At 33.2% G+C, this 22,279-nt stretch overlaps 1 protein-coding gene across 2 annotated transcripts in view; it reads left to right on the top strand.

Annotated features, from left to right (window-relative positions):
* The window catches only part of EFCAB3 (EF-hand calcium binding domain 3), a 110,443-nt gene that overhangs the window by 37,934 nt on the left and 50,230 nt on the right, over positions 1 to 22,279 (top strand). For both annotated transcript variants that reach the window (XM_081028222.1, XM_081028221.1), the window contains 6 exons: positions 1,478 to 1,549; positions 3,465 to 3,947; positions 5,965 to 6,102; positions 6,852 to 6,923; positions 10,971 to 11,114; positions 22,176 to 22,247. In XM_081028222.1, coding sequence (XP_080884348.1) covers positions 1,478 to 1,549; positions 3,465 to 3,947; positions 5,965 to 6,102; positions 6,852 to 6,923; positions 10,971 to 11,114; positions 22,176 to 22,247 — 981 coding nt within the window. The remainder of the gene's footprint in view (positions 1 to 1,477; positions 1,550 to 3,464; positions 3,948 to 5,964; positions 6,103 to 6,851; positions 6,924 to 10,970; positions 11,115 to 22,175; positions 22,248 to 22,279) is intronic.

Genomic DNA, 22,279 nt, shown 5'->3' on the forward strand with positions numbered 1-22,279 from the left:
GTGTGGATCAGGTCAGCAACCATTATTTCCTGAGCTAGAACACATCATCTGTGAATGGATTGCTGACAGGAGAGCAAAGGCTTTGGTTGTGCGCAGGGCTGATATTCAAGCACTTGCCCTTGCAATGACACCACAGTTAGAAATATCCCCAGAAGAATTCAAAACATCACAACACTGGCTGGCTGGCTTCATTCAGCGATATGAACTGTCTCTAAGATTGACAACACTGTTCAAGCTGGAAGATACTGAAGTTATTAATCGTGCACTTGCGTTCAAGTCCTTTGTTGATGGCATTGACTTTTCTAAATACCAACTCTCCAACATGATTGCTATAGATGAAACTGCATTGTTTATGAGCCATGGATCTCAAATGACAATTGATCAGAGGGATGCCTCATCAATCTACATTCCCTCCACTGGTTATGAAAGTGCAAGTGTTCCCTGTATTTTGGCAATTCGTCTGGATGGAAAGAAGGCCCCACCTCTAATCATCACTGAGGGCAAGAAAGATAAGGTTGAATGTATTTCAGGCATTTATGTTCTTGAAACCAAAAAAGCTTGGTGCACACAAGCTGTTATAAGGAAGTGGGTTGATTTAATGCTGCCATTTGTTTTGCGAGGTGGCCAAAGGGATCTGCTAGTCTGGGATTCAGCCAGCACTCACCGCGCTAAAGACATGAAGAACTTCCTTGCAGAGAGAAGAATAGATCAAATAATGATTCCCGCAGGAATGTCTGCCTATCTCCAGACTCTTGATATTGATAAAGTAGCCATTCAAGGACCATTTGCACATGGAAATCAATGACTAGTTGAGAATAGAATGGAGAGGAATTGGCGTGGAAACTTCGTGAAGCCTAGCCTGCAAGAGGTCGTGACTTGGGTGAAGAATTCGTGGGATAAAATCACTGACAGCTGTGTTGCCAATGCACTACGAGCAGCTACATGGACAAGAAGTGCTCATTTAAGGAGAGGTCTATTGCTGAACATGAGAGATTGGGGCCGATAGTTCTACAGGAAATGGAGTCGCAAGAAATTCAAGCCGGAATTCGGGGTTTGGAGAGTTACGACGATGTTCCAGAAGAAGACGACATGATTGTATTTGAATAAATGTTGATTGTTGTACATGAAAAAATAAGACATCCCCTGAAAATAAGCCCTAAAGTGTCTTTTGGAGCAAAAATTAATATAAGACCCAGTCTTATTTTTGGGGAAATACAGTAGCTTTGGGGCTTAAAATGAGACTGATTTCTTTTGATGGGAAACTCTTTTATTAAGGAGAAAAAATAATGGTCTTAGTTGTATGTTTCAGTGTGTACTGAGTTACTCACAATTTCAGATATTATTCAAAACCCATAATAGCTGGCCCTCTGTTCCTACTTCCACACAAATCTGTGTTGCTTTCATATTAGAATAGGATGGTAGCTTTATTTGTGTTCAAAGGGAAATTCAGTATTTGAGCTTATTCTTTCTATCACAGGTAACCATCTGGTGGATATTGGCGATATCATATTTTCTTTGGATGAACTGCAGCAACAGTATGAGGATGTTTGTGAGTGAGCTCTTGTTGCCATAGAAAGTTTTATCTGTAAATAAATTGTCTTTAAATTAAATCTTAATTTATAGGTTTTTATCATACAGGGTTTGAAAGCCTTCTCTGAACCCTTTGCTCTAACTCATAAACCAGGGAGATAAAAAATGTTGTATAATACTATAAATATATCTAGTTAATATTGATTATATAATATGACTGTCTCATAACTTTCATCTTTCCCTTCATATTATGCAACATAAAGTCACCTATAAAACAAAATACTAACACTGAAAAAAATATTTACTTTGCACTGTGGGTAATTCTGACATCGACAGTTTAAAAAATTTTAATCTGTTCTTTGCTATCATTCATTATTTAATTTAGTTTAGTTTTTCTTCATTGAGTACATTGTTTCTGATCCCTTCTTATTGCACATCATGTCACTTCTCAATCTTTCTCTCATTTGTATAAATTCATTTGGTCCAAATTATCTATGTAAATAATTTTTAAAATTATAGTATATAGCTTTGTATAAAGCTTGCTATAAAAAAAGAAAAGAAAAAAAAGCAACCTCTTGCGTGATCCTTTTCTGAGTTTCTCCAGAGGTAAACATTTTAAATGTTTTAGCTGATTACTTCATATTTATCTGCATGACTGTAAATAACATGTTTATATTGCTGCTCATGGATTTTTAAAATTTTGGGTAGACACAGTAAACTCCCTACTATGAAAAATAAGGATTTAGCCCTGTCTCATTTTTCCTGTCCCCACCACATCCACTTACTCTTCACAAACCTATTCAACTCCCCAATATAGTTATATGGTAATTTGGTTAATTTTTAATTTAGTATTTATATTGATATGTTAATGTAAACACTATTCACGGCTGAGCTATGTAATAAGTATCCTGTAGTTACTTTCTTTTTCTGTGCAAATTTTTGTCTTTAAATTAATACATTGCCACCTGTCTAAATATCCTCTCCATAAGTTTGGATGCACCAGGTATTCTACAAGCTTTGTCTTCTTGAAGAAATCTTTTTTAGAGTGGTATTCTGATATTCTTCAATATGGATTTGTTACTCTCTACATCTTGTGTGCAGCTGTCATCCTGGGTTCTCCCTTCATTAACATTCTGAAGACTTTCACTTCTCTCTTTATCAGATTCTGTCCTCATATTTGATAGTTTGAGTATAGAATTCTAGATTGGAAATAATTTTCCCTCAGAATTTTGTATTTTCGAGTTTTTAGTGTTGCTGTTGAAGTCCAAAATTCTTCTGATTCCTGACCCTTTATATGTAACTGATTTTTGACTTTGCAAACTTATAAGATCTCTTCTTTGCATCTAATGTTCTGAAATTTCATGATGATGTACCTTGAAATAGGTTTCTTTGCAACAATTGTGCAGGTACAGCATCCTTTGATTCTGGGAAATCAAAACAGATTTCCTTTCCTCTATTTCCTCTGGAACTCTTTATTATTTGGATATTTGCCATCCTGGACTGATTCTCCTTTTTCCCCTTTACAACTTCCTCATGGTTCTGCACCTTCATAACTAAGGGATTTGTATCTGTATTGGCTTATTAGTCTATTATCTTTCTAAATTGGGAAAGAGTAGGGAATGATAACCATGCACTTTAGAGGACTATCTCTTTATATTCAGTGTGACTTTGAATATTATAGCTTTGGATGGAAGTATTTAAATATATTAAACCAGCATATTATATTTATCCTAGTTAATAGTTCAGTCTTTTGATCTTCAACTGTTAGTTTTTTTAATTTGCTAACTTTGTTTTATCTATTTAAGCAACTGATAATTTCTCAAATAGCTTTTATGAAGACTTAGCAATTTTTTAAAAAATACTACAAATTGTACAGGTAAATAAAATAATTGAATATGTTATGTTTCTCTTGCTTAACAATTGTCTTCTTGAAGATTTGTCAAATGAAGATACTTCAAACACAAACTTATCAGATGTATCAGGAGGTTGTCTACCATATAGAAAGAAAAGCACTTTATCTTCCAGTCTGTCTGAACTGTCTTTATCCCAAGAGTTAAGTAGCAAAAACCTCCAACATGATAAAATTATGGAGGATAATGATGACCTGGAATTTAAAAGCTCAAAAAATAATTTGCATATAAGAAAATTACTGGATGGGATTGATAGTAGCAGTGATGTCGGATTCCAGGAATCACATTCAAAGGACGGCATAAACTTTAAGAGAAGTTCAGAGAAAGTTGAAATTCATGACTCAAAATCTAAACCACAAAACTTGAAGAATATTACAAGCTTCGAAAAGTCTCTGGATATAAGTGATATTTTTAGTGTCCCAAAACTTAAGAAGCCAGATGAGAGAAGGCCTTCTAGCCTCCTAAGTCATATTTCATCTAAGGAAAACACTGCAATTAAGACTCTGGGTCAGTATCATATATATAAGTCAAAATCTAAGTTCCTAAATTCCTGAGTCATCACAAAAATAACCTGAGTTAATCAGTTATTAGATAGTTGTAGGCATTTCAATTGTCAGTATTCTGGATAATCGCCACTTCTGGTACCTAAGCCAACGAATTCAATGCTGTGGTTTTAATGGTAGTTCCTTTTCAGACGCTCGCTTTTTGGGAAGTGTAACTTACGCTAAGAAACTTATTCACTGATCAATTGGAGTCACTCAAGTTTTCTAGAAAGTAGAGGGCCTGTTCCCTTAGAAATGCTTATTTTATAATTAATTTAACCAAATATGTAAGAAGTCTGTGAAATTTTTGCTCAGAGTTCCACAATTTAAATATATGATCTCCATAGCACTTCAGGTATTATGTCTTATGGATGTGGGAATATCAAGAGAAAATAATTAATACTACATATCTCAGGTCCCCAAGGCTTTGTGGTCTTCAAATATGAGCAATGGTTTCCTTACCAATATGTTTTTCCCCTTCTGTACTACTTATATCACAGAAGTGCTGTATACTCCTTCCTGTAGGCCTTGGCGGATGTTACTTAAGCTGTGTTTATATTCTTTAAAGAAAGTTTCTGACCTTTTAATTGTATTTAGTATCAAATATAATTGTTAAAGTGAATGCTTAGTGAAAAATTAGTGATTCTTATGCACTAATGCATACTTTAAATAACTCAGTTGAAAATAGAGTGTGATCAATTAAGGAGACACATAGATGTTCATTCTGATTTCTTTACTGACAAAACTGCTGTACTCTGCCTCTATTTCTGAGTTCTTTATACTTCAATAAGTACTAAAGCCCTGTTTAAAGGAATAATGGAGTAGTAGGCATTTAGCCAGTGGGTAGAAGAGGCCTGTGGAAGAAACTGGTTATCTGCCTTCCTGGTGTCACAAAATCAAATGATGTCACTTACTACTGCCATAATTAATATTCTCTATGTAGAGAAGTATGAAATAGTATAACTTCTCCCAATGCATTGATGGTAACTGGGCATCTGCGAAGTGTGACTGCCACTTGATTTACATTTTGAAAACATTTTTGACTTTTCATTTTGAAATAATTTTAAATTCTTAAGAATTACACAAAAGTGAAAACATTCCTATATACTCTTCATCTAGTTTTCCAAGTGTTAAGATTGTACATAACCACAGTATAATGATCTACTCCAGGAAATTGACACTGATACAACATTATTTACTAATTTAAATTTTGTCACTTGTTCCACGAACACTCTTTTTCTGGTCCAGGATCTCATCCAAGATCACACATTACATTTAGTTGTCCTATGTCCTTAGTCTCTTCCAATCTGGAATGGTTTCTCAATTTTTCATGACCTTGACACTTTTGAAGAATATTGACTAGTTATTTTGCATAGCATCCTTCATTTTAGGTTTTCCTTATATTTTTTCATGAATAATTTCAGGTTATGCATTTTTGGCCCAAATATCTCAGAAGTGATATTGTGCCCATCTCAGTGCATCATATTAGGAGGCACATGATGGCCACGCGAATCTGATTCTAGGATTTTATGATCTTGAAGGTTGTGAACTGAAAGCATCATAAAGTGATGTTAAAGGGAAGAACTTTCATTTTCTGCTTGGAATCCTTGAATTTAAACAAAACACATTGGTGTTTTGAGCTCCTGAATTTTTTCATTGGATTTTAATGAAAACCAAGCGGCATTGTCTGGGCTACTGGAATAGTCTGTTCCTCCAAACAAGTAGTTTATAAATGTTTATAGAATTTCAAGATAGTTTGTGTTTCAGCTATAAGAGAAAGATTAAGTATAATGTAAGATACAACAAATATGGAGAGAAAAGCAGTCTTTCTATAAGATAATATTAAGTATATATATGTATGCATATATATATGTATATATATATATGCTTTCTGGTTACTAGGTAAAGATTTTAGGTTACAATTATTGCTGAAGACACATAAATTCTGTTGCTGAAGAGTTCTCCACATTTTATATATTTAGAAAACGTCTGTGAAGCTATCAATAAACTCCAAGAAAATTACATTGCTGCAGAAGAACTTCAGTCCATTTTGTCTTCATTAGGAATTACTTTATCAGACAAGGTGTTCAAGAAGATTGTGACAGACACAAGGAGAAATGGTGAGAGACTGATAACATAAAACTTTATGAGAAAATTAGATACTTTTATGAAATAGTATTAAATGTTGGAGTAAGTTCTCTCAACTAGAAATAGAACCGAATGGGCCATTCTAAAGAAGATTCAGAAAGAACAGATATAAAAATGGAAATTAGTGGAAAACAAAAAAATTCCTGTAAAGTCTGACCTAATGGATTAGTTTGGAGGAGCTAGGCCTTTCACATCTGAGAATTGCTTTAATGAGGCTTCATTACTATCCCTACTGTGTTTCCCCAAAAATAAGACCTAGCCGGACCATCAGCTCTAATGTGTCTTTTGGAGCAAAAAATAATATAAGACCTGGTATATTATATCATATATCATATCATATCAGACTTGGTCTTATATTAAAATAAAACCGGGTCTTATACTCATTTTTGCTCCAAAAGACGCATTAGAGCTGATGGTCCGGCTAGGTCTTATTTCCGGGGAAATACGGTAGATATTGAAAAACCAGGAACTTTATCTTACTTATTGTTGTATCCTTGGTGCCTAGCCTAGTTCTTGGCACTAGTATGTCCTCAATAATTGTGGAAATGAAATGAACTGATCTAACTTAGGAAGACTCATCTAGGAAGTCAGAGTATGAAGGGGGAATATGATGATGACGAAGTGAAGGATAGGTTATTTTTTCATAGTTGTATTAAAATGTGAGTTTTCCTTTTATGCAAAATATATACGGAATGTATAATCTAAACTGTTTATTTTACAGAAAATGGAATGGTGAAGTTAGATGACTTTATAAGTGCTCTCTCCAAGGAGCAAAGTCTTCCTGAATATGATGGTAGGTAGAAAATTTATTTTAAAATGATTTGGAGGAAAGAGCAGTTAGGTTGAAAAGAATTAGATTCAGCTGAATTGAGTTTGCATTTTTGGATAGATACTTAATAGTCGCAAAACACATAGGGAAATCATTTGCCAGTTTTTATAAAACTTGCTGGATCAGGGTAATAATATCTAACTTGCTTACCTCACAGAGTTGTTATGTGGATTTTACAAACTGAAAAGTGCTACATAAATTTACAGTAATAGTAAAGAAAATGAGGAGGTCAAATAGGTTAATTAACCCCATGTTTAGCAATTGATAGACGATTTGATTTTTAATTTTTAAATACGGAACTTGTTTGAATGAAATACCAGTTTGGTTTACCTTTGTTTTAGAACATTTTTAAAAATAGTTATATTAAGGTATAATTTACATACTTAAAATTCACCCATACACTACTTTTTATTAAATTTATAGAGTCGTACAACCATCACCACAATCCAGTTTGTTGCTTGCAATGGTTTTATTTTTTATACAAAAATTAAACATCTTTAAGGAAGATTAAAATAAGAATTGAAAGAGATTAGGGCTTGTTGATTTTATTTCCTCATGTCTATTCATACTAAAAAAGAAAGATCTTAAGCTTTTTGTTTCTTCTGAAAAGATTTCTTAGATAAGGAAGAATTAATCCAAAAGAAGAGATTTCCTTTTATACCTAAGTGAAAAGCTTAGGTATAAGCTTTTCTCCTGTTAAAAGCTACTTTTTTTTTTCAATTCCACTGAACTAGAGTGCTTAAGTGTCTGGATTTCTTGAAGACACTATTAGCAAATAGATTTCTTGAATGCTTCTCTATATAATCATTCATTCACTAACTCAACATTGTTTCATTGCTGTTTTGTGAAGCAGTAAGTGTCTTGGTCACAACTGACTCTTCTGCTTTATTTTCCCATTATACTATTTTTTAAATTTATTTTTAATTGTGGAACTAAGACATAATATAAAATTTACCATCTTATCCATTTCTAAGTGTACAGTTCAGTCATGTTAGTGTTAAATATATTCACGTTGTGCAGCTGATCTCCAGAACTTTCTCATCTTGCAAAACTGGAGCTCTATACTCATTAAAAATAGCTACTCATCCTTGCTTCTCCAGCTTTTAGCAACCATCATTCTACTTTCTGTTTCTGTGAATTTGTTCACTCTGGATACCTGAGTAGAATCATATAGTATTTGTCTCTTTGTGACTGGCTTATTGTATTTATCATAATGCTCTCAGGATTCATCCAGGTTGTAGCATGTGTCAGAATTTCTTTCCATTTTCATGTTAAATAATATTCCATTGTATGCATATACCAAATTTTGGTTATCAACAGACACTTGTGTTGTTTCCACCTCTTAGCTATTGTGAATAGTGCTACTATGAACATGTGAAAATATCTCTTTGAGCTCCCACTTTCAATTTTTTTGGATATACACCCAGAGGTAGACACAATCCAGCTTTGTAAGTTTTCTATCACTCCTAAAAATTCTCTCATGTCCATTTGCAGTTAATCTCTACCCCCATCACCAGACAACCATGGATCTTTCTGTCTCTATAAGTTTGTCTTTTTTTGAACATTTAATATAAATGAAATGTAACATGTAGTCTTTTGTGCCTGACTTCTTTCACTTTGCATAATGTTTTGTGGTTAATTCATGTTGTAGTATGTATCATTAATTCATTCCTTTTTATTGCTAAATAAGTCCATATTATATTTTATGAATATACTCCATTTTGTTATGAATAATGCTGATATTAACATTTGCATTCATGTCTTTCTGTGGGCATATGCATTTATTCTCTTGGGTAAATTCCTAGAATTGCTAGTCTGTATGGAAAAATTACGTTTAGCTTTTAAAGAAATTGCCAAACTGTTTTCCAAAGTGGCTACACCATTTTCATTCTCACCCCAATTTATGAGGATTCTAGTTTCTTCACATCCTTGTCAACACTTGGTATTACCTTTTTGAATATGATCATTATAGTAAGTGTGTAGTGGTATCTCAGTATGGTTTTAATTTGTCAATTCCCAATGACTAATAATGTTGAGTATATTTGCACATTCTTACTAGCTATTCATATATCTTTGATGAAGTTACATATTCAAATCCTTCGCCCACTTTTAGAATTCCATTTTGATTATAGTGTTTTAGAATGAATCTCTTTGAATAGTTTTTTTTTCTTTTTGTAGTTGCTCCAGGTGTTACATTATATATACATAACTTATCACATTATCACAGTCTACTGGTGTCATCATTTTACCAGTTTAAATGAAGTATAGAAGCCTTATCTCTTTTTATTTCCCGTTACTCTCCTCTGTTTATGATATAATTGTCTAAATATTTCCTCCACATATATTTAAAACCACATCAGACAATAGTATAATTTTTACTTCAACCATCAAACATAATTTAAAAACTCAAGAGGAGATTTACCCATATTTTGGCTTACCATTTTCTTTCTTCCTTCTTGATGTTCTATAGTTCTTTGTTGTATTCTTTCCTTTTTGTTTAAAGAGCTTCTTATAGCCATTCATAGGTGTACTGGCAACAAATACTCTTAGTTTTCTTTCATCTGAGACCATCTTGATTACCCATTTATTCCTGAAGAGTTTTTTTTTCTGGGTATGGGATTTTGTGTTGACAGTTCTTTTATTTTTTTTAGCACTTGAAAAATATTCTAACACTTCCTTCTGGTGTTTATGGTTTTGTATGTAAATCCTCTCATTGAATTTGATTTTTTTCCAGATAAGTAAAATGTCGTTTTTCTTTGGTTTCTTTCAAGATTTTTTTCATTGTCTTTAGTTTTCAGAAATTTTATTATAGAGTGTCTTCAAATGAATTTCTTTGGGTTTATCCTGTTTGAGTTTCACTTATTTTCTTGGATCTGTAGGTTAACATCTCTTGCTAAAAATCTGAGAAATGTTCAGCCATTATTTCTTTGAATGGGATTGATAGATGAGATAGTTCTATTTTTAATTTCTTGAGGAATATCCATACTGTTTTCCATAGTGGCTGTACCATTCTCAATTTCCACCAACAGTGTGCAAGGGTTTTAATTTCTCCATATTCTCACAACTGCTTGTCTTTTTTTTTTTTCCAAATAATAGCCATACTAACAGATATGGGGTGATGTCTCATTGTGGTTTTGATTTGCATTTCCCTGATTATTAGTGATGAATATTTTTAAATATATCTGTTGACCATCTGTACATGTTTTTTTGAAGGAATATCTGTTCAAGTCCTTAGTCATTTAAAAAATAGGGTTACTAGGTTTTTTCTTTTCTTTTTTCACTATTGAGTTATATGAGTTCTTTATATATTTTGGACATTAACCCCTATTTAAATATATGACTTGCAAATATTTGCTCCCATTCCACAGGTTGCCTTTTCATTTTGCTGATGGTTTCCTTTCTTGTGCAGAACTTTTTAGTTTGATGTAGTCCCACTTACGCACTTTAGTTTTTGTTGCTAATGCTTTTGGTGTCAGATCCATGAAATTATTTCCAAGACTAATGTCATGAAGCTTTTCTCTTTTGTTCTCTCCTTGGAGTTTTACAGTTTCAGGTATCATAAATGTTTTTAATCCATTTTGAGTTGATGTTTGTGTATCATGTAAGATAAGTGTCCAGTTTCATTCTTTTGCATGTGAAGAATATATCCACTTCTCCCAACATCATTGCTGCTACTGAGAAACAAACTAACTAGGGAATTATAATTATTAGAGAATTAAATGGGGAAATTGTATAATATTTCTGTTCCTATGTATTTTTAGTTGGGGTATTATCCAGGCAATTAAATTGGTACTTCCTTAAATACAGAGACTACAGCAAAGTAGAATATATTTTTGACTCCGATTTCATAACTTACTGATTTTCAGTATTATTAAAGATTCTGGTAATGCTTTTATATATAACATTTCTGAAGTTTTAAATATTTAATTTAGTGTTAGAATTAAAATTTATCTTACTATTAGTATTTTCCTTTTGACTTTAATACTTACTAGCATACTGCTTTATTTTCAGTGTTGTTCAATGTCGTTAAAGCCATTGATAAAATTAAAGATGAAAACATTGATTATGAGGATCTGAATACTTGTCTTCAAAATTTTGGAGTTTACCTTTCTAAGGCAGAATTTGAAAAGATCACAGAGTTGACTGACGCTGGTGGTAAGTGATATATTTTCAGGAAAACTGGATTGACACTTCTGAAAAGAGGGTCAGTTTGCTATTTTTTCCCTTAGAATAATGACTTTATTATTTTCATTAGAAAAAAGTCCATTAAAATTAAGCCAGTATAAAAATGTATGAAAATACTCAAAAGTACAACAAAACACTAAAAATCCCATTATCCAGAAAAGACTATTAATATATAATAGTCTTACTAGATATTTTTTCCTAGGCAAAAATGCAAACAAAAAGAAAGTAGGGTTTGTGATTTTGCTCTCTGACAAGATGGAAGTCAGGACAAAAGACATTAAACAGCACAAAGAAGGACTCATTATTGTGCCAAGCCCACAATTCATAATAAAGGTTTAATACTTACTTATGTAAGTATTAAATAGATACTAGTTTTGAGTATCTGTGCTCCTATAGCTTAGCAGCAACTTTTCTAAAGGGAAAGTGTGGGAGTGAGGTAGACAAGACGAAATAAGAATGTCAATGAGTTGATAATATTTGCAGCTAGGGAAGAATACATGAGCATTTATTACAATATGCTTTATATTTTGTATATACTTAAAGTTTTCCAAATAAAAACTAAAAAAGAAATAGAAACAACTCTAATATAAATTGTATAAAATATATGTGGAGAAAATGATAAGACTTTGTTAAAGGACGTTAAAGAATACCTAAATAAATGGGACTACATCTCACGTTCGTGGACTCAGAGACCCAAAACAGTCGATCTTCCTAATTTATTTACCCAAAGCAATTCTGATAAAACCTTAATTTTTTTTGATGAGCTAATTCTAATATTTATATGCATGAGCAAAAGCCAAGAATAGCTATTAATAAAACACTATTGAAGAAGAAAAACCTGTGTAGGTGTGTGGGTGCAGGGTGTGTGTGTGTGTGTGTGTGTGTGTGTGTGGTGTTGGGGGGAACTTGATCTCCTGGATATCACGACTTCCTATAAAGCTATAGTAATTAAAACAGTGTGAAAATGGCAGAGAAAATAGAGAATTTGACTAGTAGGACAAGAAAAGGAACTTCTACACATAGCCACACACATATGGAAACATATATAATGATGTGGCAGATCACAGGGAGCAAAGAAGCACCATTTAATAAATGGTGATGGAATAATTCAAATGGAAAAAAGTGGAATTACAACTTGATGCTTACCTGTATACTATATTCAGTAATAATTTCCAGATGTGAAGAGTAAACATTTTAGAAAAAACAAAAAGAAGGAGAAAAAGTTTTCTGACTTAGAGTTAGGAGGGATTTATTTTTTAAGATACAAAAATCACTAAACACAAAAGACTGATGAAGTTGACTATATTAACAATTAAGAACTTATCTTTATTAAGAGATAATACTAAGAGAATGAAAATACAAGCCACAAACTCACTGAAGATTATTTGCAACACTTACATGAGCAAAGGATTATTCTGGAAACCCCTATAAATTAACATCCCAATAGAAAAATGGCTAAATTACAAGAGTGTCCATTTCCAGATGAAAAAATGCAAGTTGTTAATAATCATATGAAAACATTCTCAAAATCATTAGTAATTAAGGAAATGCAAAATTTAGGTCACAATAAGATACCTTTTTATACTCACTAAATTGGCAAAAATTAAGAACTCTGTTAATCCAAGTATTGGTAAATATGGTGAAAGTGGTAAAACAACTTTGAAAAACATTATATAGTATTTCGTAGGGTTTGCATACCCCATGACTTACAAAGTCCACTCTTAGCTATAAATCCCAGAAAATTTCTTGCACTAAGATTCAAGGAGACATGTTCAAGAATGCTCATGGCAGCTGTGATCTTAATAGCAAAAGCAAATGAAACAAAGCAAAAAACCCCAAACACCACTCCTGGTGACAGAATGTATAAATTATAGCATATACCATTGGTAAATAATGGACTACTAACACTGTATACATTAGTCAAAACGAACTACAGCAGTGTACTATATGGATGATTCTTAGAAATATAATATTGAAGGAAAAAAGCAAGTCTCAGATTGCTATAGCATAACGTTTTCATAGAGTTTGAAAACAAAATTAAGGAATAATTTATTTATCCTGTTTAAAATTATACGTAAAAAAGCAAAAGATTGGTAAATGCAGTAGTGGGCTTTCTGTGGGGGAAGCATAAGAATGGAATGGGAAAAGCTCAGAAGCAGATGCAATGGGGTTAATATTTTTCAATTGGGTGGTAGGTTCACAGTGGTTTGGTTTATTATTATGCTTCATAACTAATATATGTGCAAATATTCTTTCTGTGTATCAAACATACATTATCAAAAATAAGGGAATTTGTTGCTTTAAGAACTCACGTGTTCCTGTTAGGGAACGTAAATCACTAAATCACTAACTTTACCATTGCCATAGAATTTTTCAAGGTTTCTTTTTTTTTTTAACTCTACACAAATTTGGCTAAGAATACAAAGTGATTTGGTGCTCCTGGACGTAAACTGCTCAGTGTCTTGGGAAAATGGAATAGGGCTGTTCCTTATCTTCTACATTCTGTTCGAATTTTTTTTCCCTCAGTGGGGTAAGCAAAGGACTAGGATTATCAAAAGCTCATCATATCTATATAAAACCTTTATATGTGTCCTTAGAAAATTCTTGGAAATTTTTTATCCATTCTAACATTGACATATTATGAGGAAGTATATATAATCAAGGAAAGACATTTTCTAGGTATAAAATGACTATTAAAATGTTCAGTGGTTTTGATATTATAATATACTGGAGTAAAGATATCAGTGTGAATGGTAGCCTGACGTGGAAAAAGCTAGGAATCAAGAGCTTGCTTCTAATCCCTGATCTTATATTTCCTTTTGTGACCTTGGGGGGGAAAATCACCGTATCATGTATAAGTATTTTTTTCTCAAATATGTAACGTAACACACTAATTCTTCACCTACATATCTTACTGAGTTGTTGCAAGGCCGAGAGAGTATAACAGACTATTAATAAAAGAGCTAGTCATCCCACAGATCATCGGGCAAATAAATGCCTGGCTTACTGCTGATATGTTTGGTGTTAATCGTCTCCATTGCTGATCCCTAAGTCTAGAACAACTTTCACATGCAAATATATTCAAAGTTATCTTAATCTTACTTTTCATCCTTACACTTATTAGAGACAGCGAGAACCATGTATATGAAATTCATTTGGGCAAAGATTTAAAATGTCTTCCCACTTTGGGAAAGTGATGCCATCGAGTGACTATAGCTGAGTTTGGATATGCAGAATTTCTGCTTTCAGCTGTTCGTTTGTTTTCCCATCTTCCAATTTATTCAGTAACATTTATTGAGCCATCACTATGTACCAGGCTTTACGTTAAGCTGTGAATTTACTAAAATGAAAAAGGCAGTCTTTGCTATAAGAAGCTCACCATAAAGAAATGTAAGATCATATATGTATATTTTAAATGGAGTGAAGTTAGTACTTAAAAAAACTGGGACTAAAGTAGCATTGTGTTATTTGGTGTTTACGTATTGGTTAATAATGCATTTTAAGTAACAGCTATTTCACCTTATAATATAAATCAATTTAATTTGTCTCCTATACAAGGAAACATAATAAATTGGATGAAGAGATTATTTGCATTATTACTTTATTTTTCCTAGAAATTTCAATTTAATGGAGATAAAAAACTTTATTAACGCAGAGTTGTATAGCTAGTATATTATCTTACTCATATCTATAGTTACATTTCCTTTCTCAGTCTTAGCAGTGCATATTTATGTTTACTTTTTTTCTTTTTTTCTTCATTTGGCTGCTCATTTCTTCATCAGACTGCCTATTGGTTTTATATACCTTTTTGGGACCTTCCACCCATTTACCCCTGTACTTTCTCCTTATCTACCAGTATCCTCCTGTTTTCATTTTGGCTCCTTACCTAGTTTAAATTCTATATATCTATAGATCTCTCTATATATAGATGATCTATATATCTCTGCTACTCTAAACTCCTTTGCCCCTCTGTACTTCTATTGCACCTATCTGGCAGAACTCCCAACCCTGAATGAATCCAATTATCTGTCTTTTTTCTGTGGCTGACAGTGTTTCTAGAGAAAACTGTACAGCTGAACAGACTGAACAGAGTACCGCTAAGAAATTTTGATCATCAAGTCTGCTGGCCCTCAACACTACCTAGGAATTTTGTGATATTATTTCCCCAGTTAGCCTATGCTCTCACTCTGAAACAAATATTTAAAATCGGTTCCATTCCTACCCCAACCTCTGCCTTTCTCAGATGTAACAGATAACTTTATGGAGAAAATAGAAGGCTGTCTCTATTTTGAGGGCATTAAGATAGGTCCCAATGTTTTTTTCTAAAACTTTTAAAGTTTTTTTCTTTTCATATTTAAGTCTTTAATTCACCTGGAATTGATTTTTATGTATGCAGTGAAGTTGGGATCCAATTTATTCCCCACCCCCATCAACCCCCTCCACCCTCCACCCCCAGGATAATTAGCTGTGCCGGTTTTATGTTAATTCTTTGTTTGGGATTTATGTATTATGTAAATTATTTGATTTGGAACTTGGCACTCACACAGGATGGCGTTGGGATTTAGACTATCATTGGAGATAATTTTTCTCCATCCAGACCTCAGACAGAAGAAGCTTTCTTCTTGAATTCCTAAAATATTTACCAAAATGTTTTTAGTCATAATTTTTAGATGGGAAGACTTCCCAGGGTCCTGGCTTTAAGTAGGCATCTTAATTACAACCTTAGACTTGTATGTACCGCATCATAATAATTACTATTATTACTATTACTCACATTTATTGAGTTCTTACTATGTGCCAGTACTATTCTAAATAATTTTTGTGTATTAACACATTTAATTCTCATATTAACTTAATATAACATAAGATGCTTATTTACAAATATCATTTTGATCATTTGACATATAGTTTTTAAATGTAATGAATAAATAAACTGATATTCCATGATTAAAAAATTTTTTTATCCAAGAGTTTCAAATTCTTTTTGCCAAATATTCATTTTTAATACTTAGTTCCTAAATAACACCATAAATTTATTGGAGCAGGGTTTACTATAGACCTGAGTTAGGGATATATCTTGCATTGCATATCCACAGAAATTTAGTTACTACAGCATCAAATGCCTGGATGATCTGCTGTACTGAGTTATAACATTGGTCTCAATGTATTTATATATGTTGTTGCATGGCATTGAAATAATGCTTCTTCCTTGAATAATTTCATTTCAAAGTTAACCCCTTTTATGAGTTTTAGAGAGGTCTTAATAGTTTTTCAGCTTTTTTTGTTTAAGTGAAAAGCTCTTTGATAAGTACAAGTTATTGTTAAATAATTCAATTAAAACATTTGTCTCCATAACACACTATATAAGTGTTGAGCTGTTGTTTGCTCTATTTTCAAAGAATTTACCTGATCCATCTATACTCTTACCTGGGATGAACCCAGATGGATTTTACCCATATTTAGAAAGCCACTTCTGCCTTTAAATTTAGCTTCAGATAAAAAGTAAAACCAGATTTGCCTCCCAGGAACTAATTAGTAATGTCTGAAGACAGTTTCTGTTGTCAAAATGAAGGGAGGAGGACTGCTGGCATCTAGTGAATAGAGGCAAAAGATGTTGCTAAACGTCCTACAAAGTACAGGACAGTACTTCTACCCCAAATAATTATCTGGCCCAAAGTGCTAATTGTGCTGCAGTTGAGAAATCCTGTTTTAGAGTTATCTTATAAAACTGCCCAGACTTGCTATTCTTATAGTACTTGAAATAGGTTTGTTGTTTCATTCATCCTGCTTAAAACAAATTTTAAAAATTAAAGTAAATATAACAACTTTATTCTAACTTCTCTTTATTTCAAGGCAATACCTGGACTAGTTGTGAGTTATTCTAAACTGTTGTTTACCTGCAATATGGTCCATCTATACAAATGAACAGATTTTATTTCTATCATTTGTCCCTCAAACAGATCTCTGTACCAGTTTGCATTTCTGTTGGAAGTATGTGGGATGAATGGGTATAACTGCAACCTGTCCTTAGGGAAAGCTCCAGGATTAGATGGACAATAGATAGGTAGGTAAGCAGAGATAGAGAAACACAATTCAGGCTAATGTTTAAACCTTTTATTGAATATATGAGCCTGGGGATTAACCTGTCCTCTAAGGGAGAAAGGAAGCATCTGTGACATTAGAAACTCTGCTACATTTAAGGAGCATGGACAAATCCATGAAGCAGTCTAAGAAGTGAGAGGGATATGAAGAGAGAATAATATTCTGGAAGCCAGGGCAAGATTTTTGAGAAGGGAATATCATCAATGATAAATGTTACTGAGAGAGAAAGTATTTAATATATTCATTGGTTTCCTTTCAAACTGGGTAAGATCAGGATGCTATTCCTTATCATGTAATCTCTCCCTCTAAATTTGCAGATTTTAGGAAAGAGGCTTTGTCTTCAATTCTGAAATTATCAACAGCATATGGCAAGAACTTCATATCTGTAAAGAGAAAACACTCCCTATAAAGGAGTTGTTTTTTAGGATCCTTGTCAAATGCCCACGGATTGCCGGTCCACTCTGCCCACTCCAGCCAGAGTTATATTTTTTTCTAAAATAGTAATCTGATCATGTTGCCTCCCCCTATTTATAACTCTTTAAACAGTCCCATTGTTGTTAGTATAAAGATCAAAATCTATATGCCCCACATCTGTAGCGTAATTTTGCACCATTATTCTTGCTTTCTGTATTTCAACTACATTGGCTTCTTTCAATTTCTTAAATACTCTCTTTTCCTCCCACAAAAAGGCTTTTGCACATCATATTCCCTGGAATAGTCTTCCCTGACCCTCTTTGCCTAGTTAACATTTATTCATCTTTCAGATGAGTGTCAGGTTCCTAAAGGAAGCCTGTTATAATCTGCTGGTCTAGGTCAGTTTCCTTTGTTACAGGCTCTTCTTAAACCATGTCTCTGTCATAGCACTTATTTCATATTAGAAATATCTGTTTATGTTTTTGATTATTTGATTAATGTCTCTTTCTCCCACTTGCCTGGAAGCATCACTGGGCCAAGGACCATGTCTTCACTTTGCTCCTCATTGTTTTTCCAGATCCTAGCAAAATCCTGGCTCTCAGCAGGCTCTTAGTAATAACTAATATTGATAGTTAATACTTACATTTACTGTGCTAGGCATTGTTCCAAATCTTTTATGTTTTTAACTCATATAACTTTAAATATTTATCAAATGAACTAATCACTGAATAAATGTCCTCTTATTTCTTTAGCCTCATCTCTCATCAATTCTGCATTTGTACTTATTCTGTAGCCATATTACTTATAATTTAAGTTGGCTCCATTTGCTTTGGGTTCCAAGTCTTAGCATGTGTTGTTTCCTTTGTACACATTTCCTGTCAGACAAACTCATATTTTTCTCCCCTCAAACTCAGCTCAAATGTCACCTCCCACCCCATAAGATTTCCCAGAGTGCATCACTCATGAAATCTAGATTAGGTGAAGCTTTCCAGTGCTTCCATGATATCTTGTGCATATTTTTCTCATAGTACCAACTACATAATGTATTATAATTTTGTTTACAGACATGACAGATGTAGTCCCTGACTTAGAGGAATTTACAGGAAGCTCTTTGATGAGAGGGCTGACATTTTCATTGTTGGTCTTAGTAGATATAAAATAAATGTAAGTAGAATATAGGTCTAAGATGGTATTATGGTATTCTTTCCAAGTGACCTCCGTGAAGGTTTAGATCTGCTGGTGTCGTGCAACAATTTTCAGACTGTGGAAACATATACGACAACTCCATTTGGGGTTGAGGGAGAAATGGAGTAGAAAATAGTATTGATGAAATAGTAAAGCACCCAGTAATGACTGTTTTGTATTTTAAACTGGTCTGGAATCAACAGGACTTCTCATTTGGTTGTATGGGTTGTGCCTTACATAAAGGTTCCTGGTTGAGTACAAGTGGAGACTGAAATGCAGTCTATATTCCACTGTACTCATCAAGCTTTGACCCACAGTGCTAGATATCAGCTGCCCAGAAGAAGGTATGCCTCTTTGTAATTGATATGTAAAGACGGGATGCCTTTTTCCAATTCACACAAATGTACAATATGGACTAGCAGTGGCCCGGGGACCAAAACTTCAATCTCAAATTTTAGCCTCTTTTTGTTTGCCTTATCAGTTGATAGAAATCTTTAGACCTATGTGTGAGAACATAGCTGTTTTATGAAAGGTTTACAGCTCATTCAATGTATAACCCACTATATTTTCTTTGCCATGAAATTTTTTTGGTTTCAAATGCTGCTTGAAATAAGTGGGTTATCAGTTATAAATAGAAAATATTTTGCTTTTTTGGTTTAGAGATTTTGGTTAGAATAAATATTTTTTGTGAGGGTTTGTCTATGGACTTCGGACAAATTATTTTGCGTTTTTTCAAACAGTAATGTCTTATATAGATTTACTTTGTAGGGATTAAAAAAGCTGCTCAGATCTTGTCACCTATTAATAATGACAAAATTGGGATACCTAACTTGGAGCATGCCCTTAAAAGTTTGAATGTTGGGCCGGCCCGGTGGTGCAGGCGATTAGAGCTCCATGCTCCTAACTCCGAAGGCTGCCGGTTCGATTCCCACATGGGCCAGTGGGCTCTCAACAACCAAAAAAAAAAAGAAAGATAGGATTAAGAAAATCATATAAAAAAAAAAAAAGTTTGAATGTTAATTTAACTGAGGACTTCAGTGAGGCCCTTGAATGTCGTGACATCAATAGTGAGCATTTTTTGGGCTTGAAATTCTTTTCATTTTTCCCTATTTATGGGATACAGTCTTAATATGAGTATTATTAATATGAGATTATTAATCTCATACAGTATATATGAGAGAGAGATGCTAAAGGGAATCATACTGGAGACTTAGGGTGATACAAATTAGAGCCAAAATAGCCCACTAATTTAAATACTTATTGACCATATTTAACTGTTTATACTAATCTGGATACTATATATGCTTATTTGGATAATTACCATTCATTACTTATAAGCCTGGATGGGAAATACCATACCTTATGTAATAAAACGAAGCTTCATTTTACATTATACAGCAGCTTCATTTTGATACATAATCTTTCTTCAGAAGAGATCCACTTTCATCAGTCCTTTTATTGTACTTGTCCCATTTTGTGTTTCAACCAACAGAAATACCTAAAGACTCACTACATTTTAAAAGAACAATTATTTAGTTTTGGTCATGATTTCTGAGTGGGCCCGTATTTAACTTTATTTTCCATCTTCGATGTCATTAAATATGTCCTTGATCTCCTTTCCTGTAGACATTCACTATTATGAAGTCAAAGCACATGGGAATACTCCAAGTTGCTGAGTTTCATACGTAGGTTTTAGGTGACCTTTTATTTTGGGCTTATCTCAACCACTTTGTTTTTTGTATGGAATCCACTGAGTCCTAGGTTAGAGAGTACTTCCCCAGAACAGTTTGGTTATTGCTTTTGCCAGATAACCTAGATCATTATTGACTTGGATCCATTTTTATGTTTTGACCTGGGGTTTCTCATATCATGGGAGTAGTATAAATTTAGACTTCAAACACACACGAGATGGAGGCTGGGCTTTCAATATTTCACAGGAGATTTTTTTCCCCCGACTGCCTCTAAGAATTAGGAAGATTTAGAATCCTACTGTTTACCACGGCCAGTGAATGTATTATAATATTTTATTTTTGAAAATTTTTATTTTTTTTTAGTTTTAGGTGTACGAAACAAGATGATTAGACGTTTACACACCTCACATATAACCCCAACAAGTCTACTACCCATCTGACATTGTACATAGCTATTACAGTTCTATAGACTATATTCCCTATGCTGTACTTTACATTTCATGACTATATAATATTTTAATCTCCCTTTCACTGGATTGATAGCCTTTAAGCATCCCAGTTTTATTTGATATCTAAATTCAAACTCTCCATTTAAATGGAACCAAGTCCTCTTTTATGACTCTGCATGAACATTTAAATCAAGCACCTCGCCATTTCTGGGTCTGATATGTGTCCCTAAGACAACTATCGCTTAGTACTCACTGGTTTCCACTCTGGATCCCAGCACCCACTTAACTTTTTATTATTTCCTTTTCATGTGACTTGGTCATGCATTCATAGTGTGTTGTATTTCATATAGCATCTATAGGAATTTGTAGTAGGCCAGTTTCTGTGTTAGCTAGTCTGCCATTTTGTTATAACTTGCAGTCTCCTTAATGTAGTGATAGCCCTAGATTTTTTGATGTCGTTAAATTATTGTATCTTACTTCAAATGTGTGTGTGTGTGTGTGTGTGTGTGTAATACAGGCTCTAGCACTCTTGGCTTTGTGATTTGGACAAATTATTTAATTTTTCTCAGCTTTTGTCTTTTAAATATAGGCATATTAAGGATACCTATGTCATAAAATTATTGTGAAGATTGCATGAGTTAATAAAGGTAAAGCACCATAAAATGATGCCTAGGATGTATAAGGAACTCAAAAGTTATGTAAGTTCTTACTTTTTCGTAAGAACTGAAAAAATGGTAGCTATTAATATCATTAACTTTTCAATGGGTGGTTCCTAACAAGTATGAAAAGTACTGTTGAAGTAGTTTCAATTGTTTGAGATACCGTGTTTCCCCGAAAATAAGACCTAACCTGACCATCAGCTCTAATGCATCTTTTGGAGTAAAAAGTAATATAAGACCCGCTATTATATTATATATTATACTATATTATATTATATTATATTATATTATATTATATTATATTATATTATATTATATTATACCTGGTCTTATATTAAAATAAGACTGGGTCTTATATTCGTTTTTGCTCCAAGAGACGCATTAGAGCTGATGGTCTGGCTAGGTCTTATTTTCTGGGAAACATGGTAGAAAATGAATTAGAATGGAATTTTAGGTAAATCAGAATGTTTATTTCATGTGCCAATTCAATATCAGGTTTTTAACGTCGGCCTACTTGATTTGACCTTTCAGATAATAAGAAGGTGAATTTAAAAGATTTTTTAAGGGGAATTAAAGGAAATCCACATTTCAAAGAGTCCACAGGTAAGTGAATACTTCTAGTTTAAAGAAAAGTG

Source organism: Rhinolophus hipposideros, assembly GCF_964194185.1.
Source record: "Rhinolophus hipposideros genome assembly, chromosome: 20".
In the NCBI taxonomy this organism is placed as follows: domain Eukaryota; kingdom Metazoa; phylum Chordata; class Mammalia; order Chiroptera; family Rhinolophidae; genus Rhinolophus; species Rhinolophus hipposideros.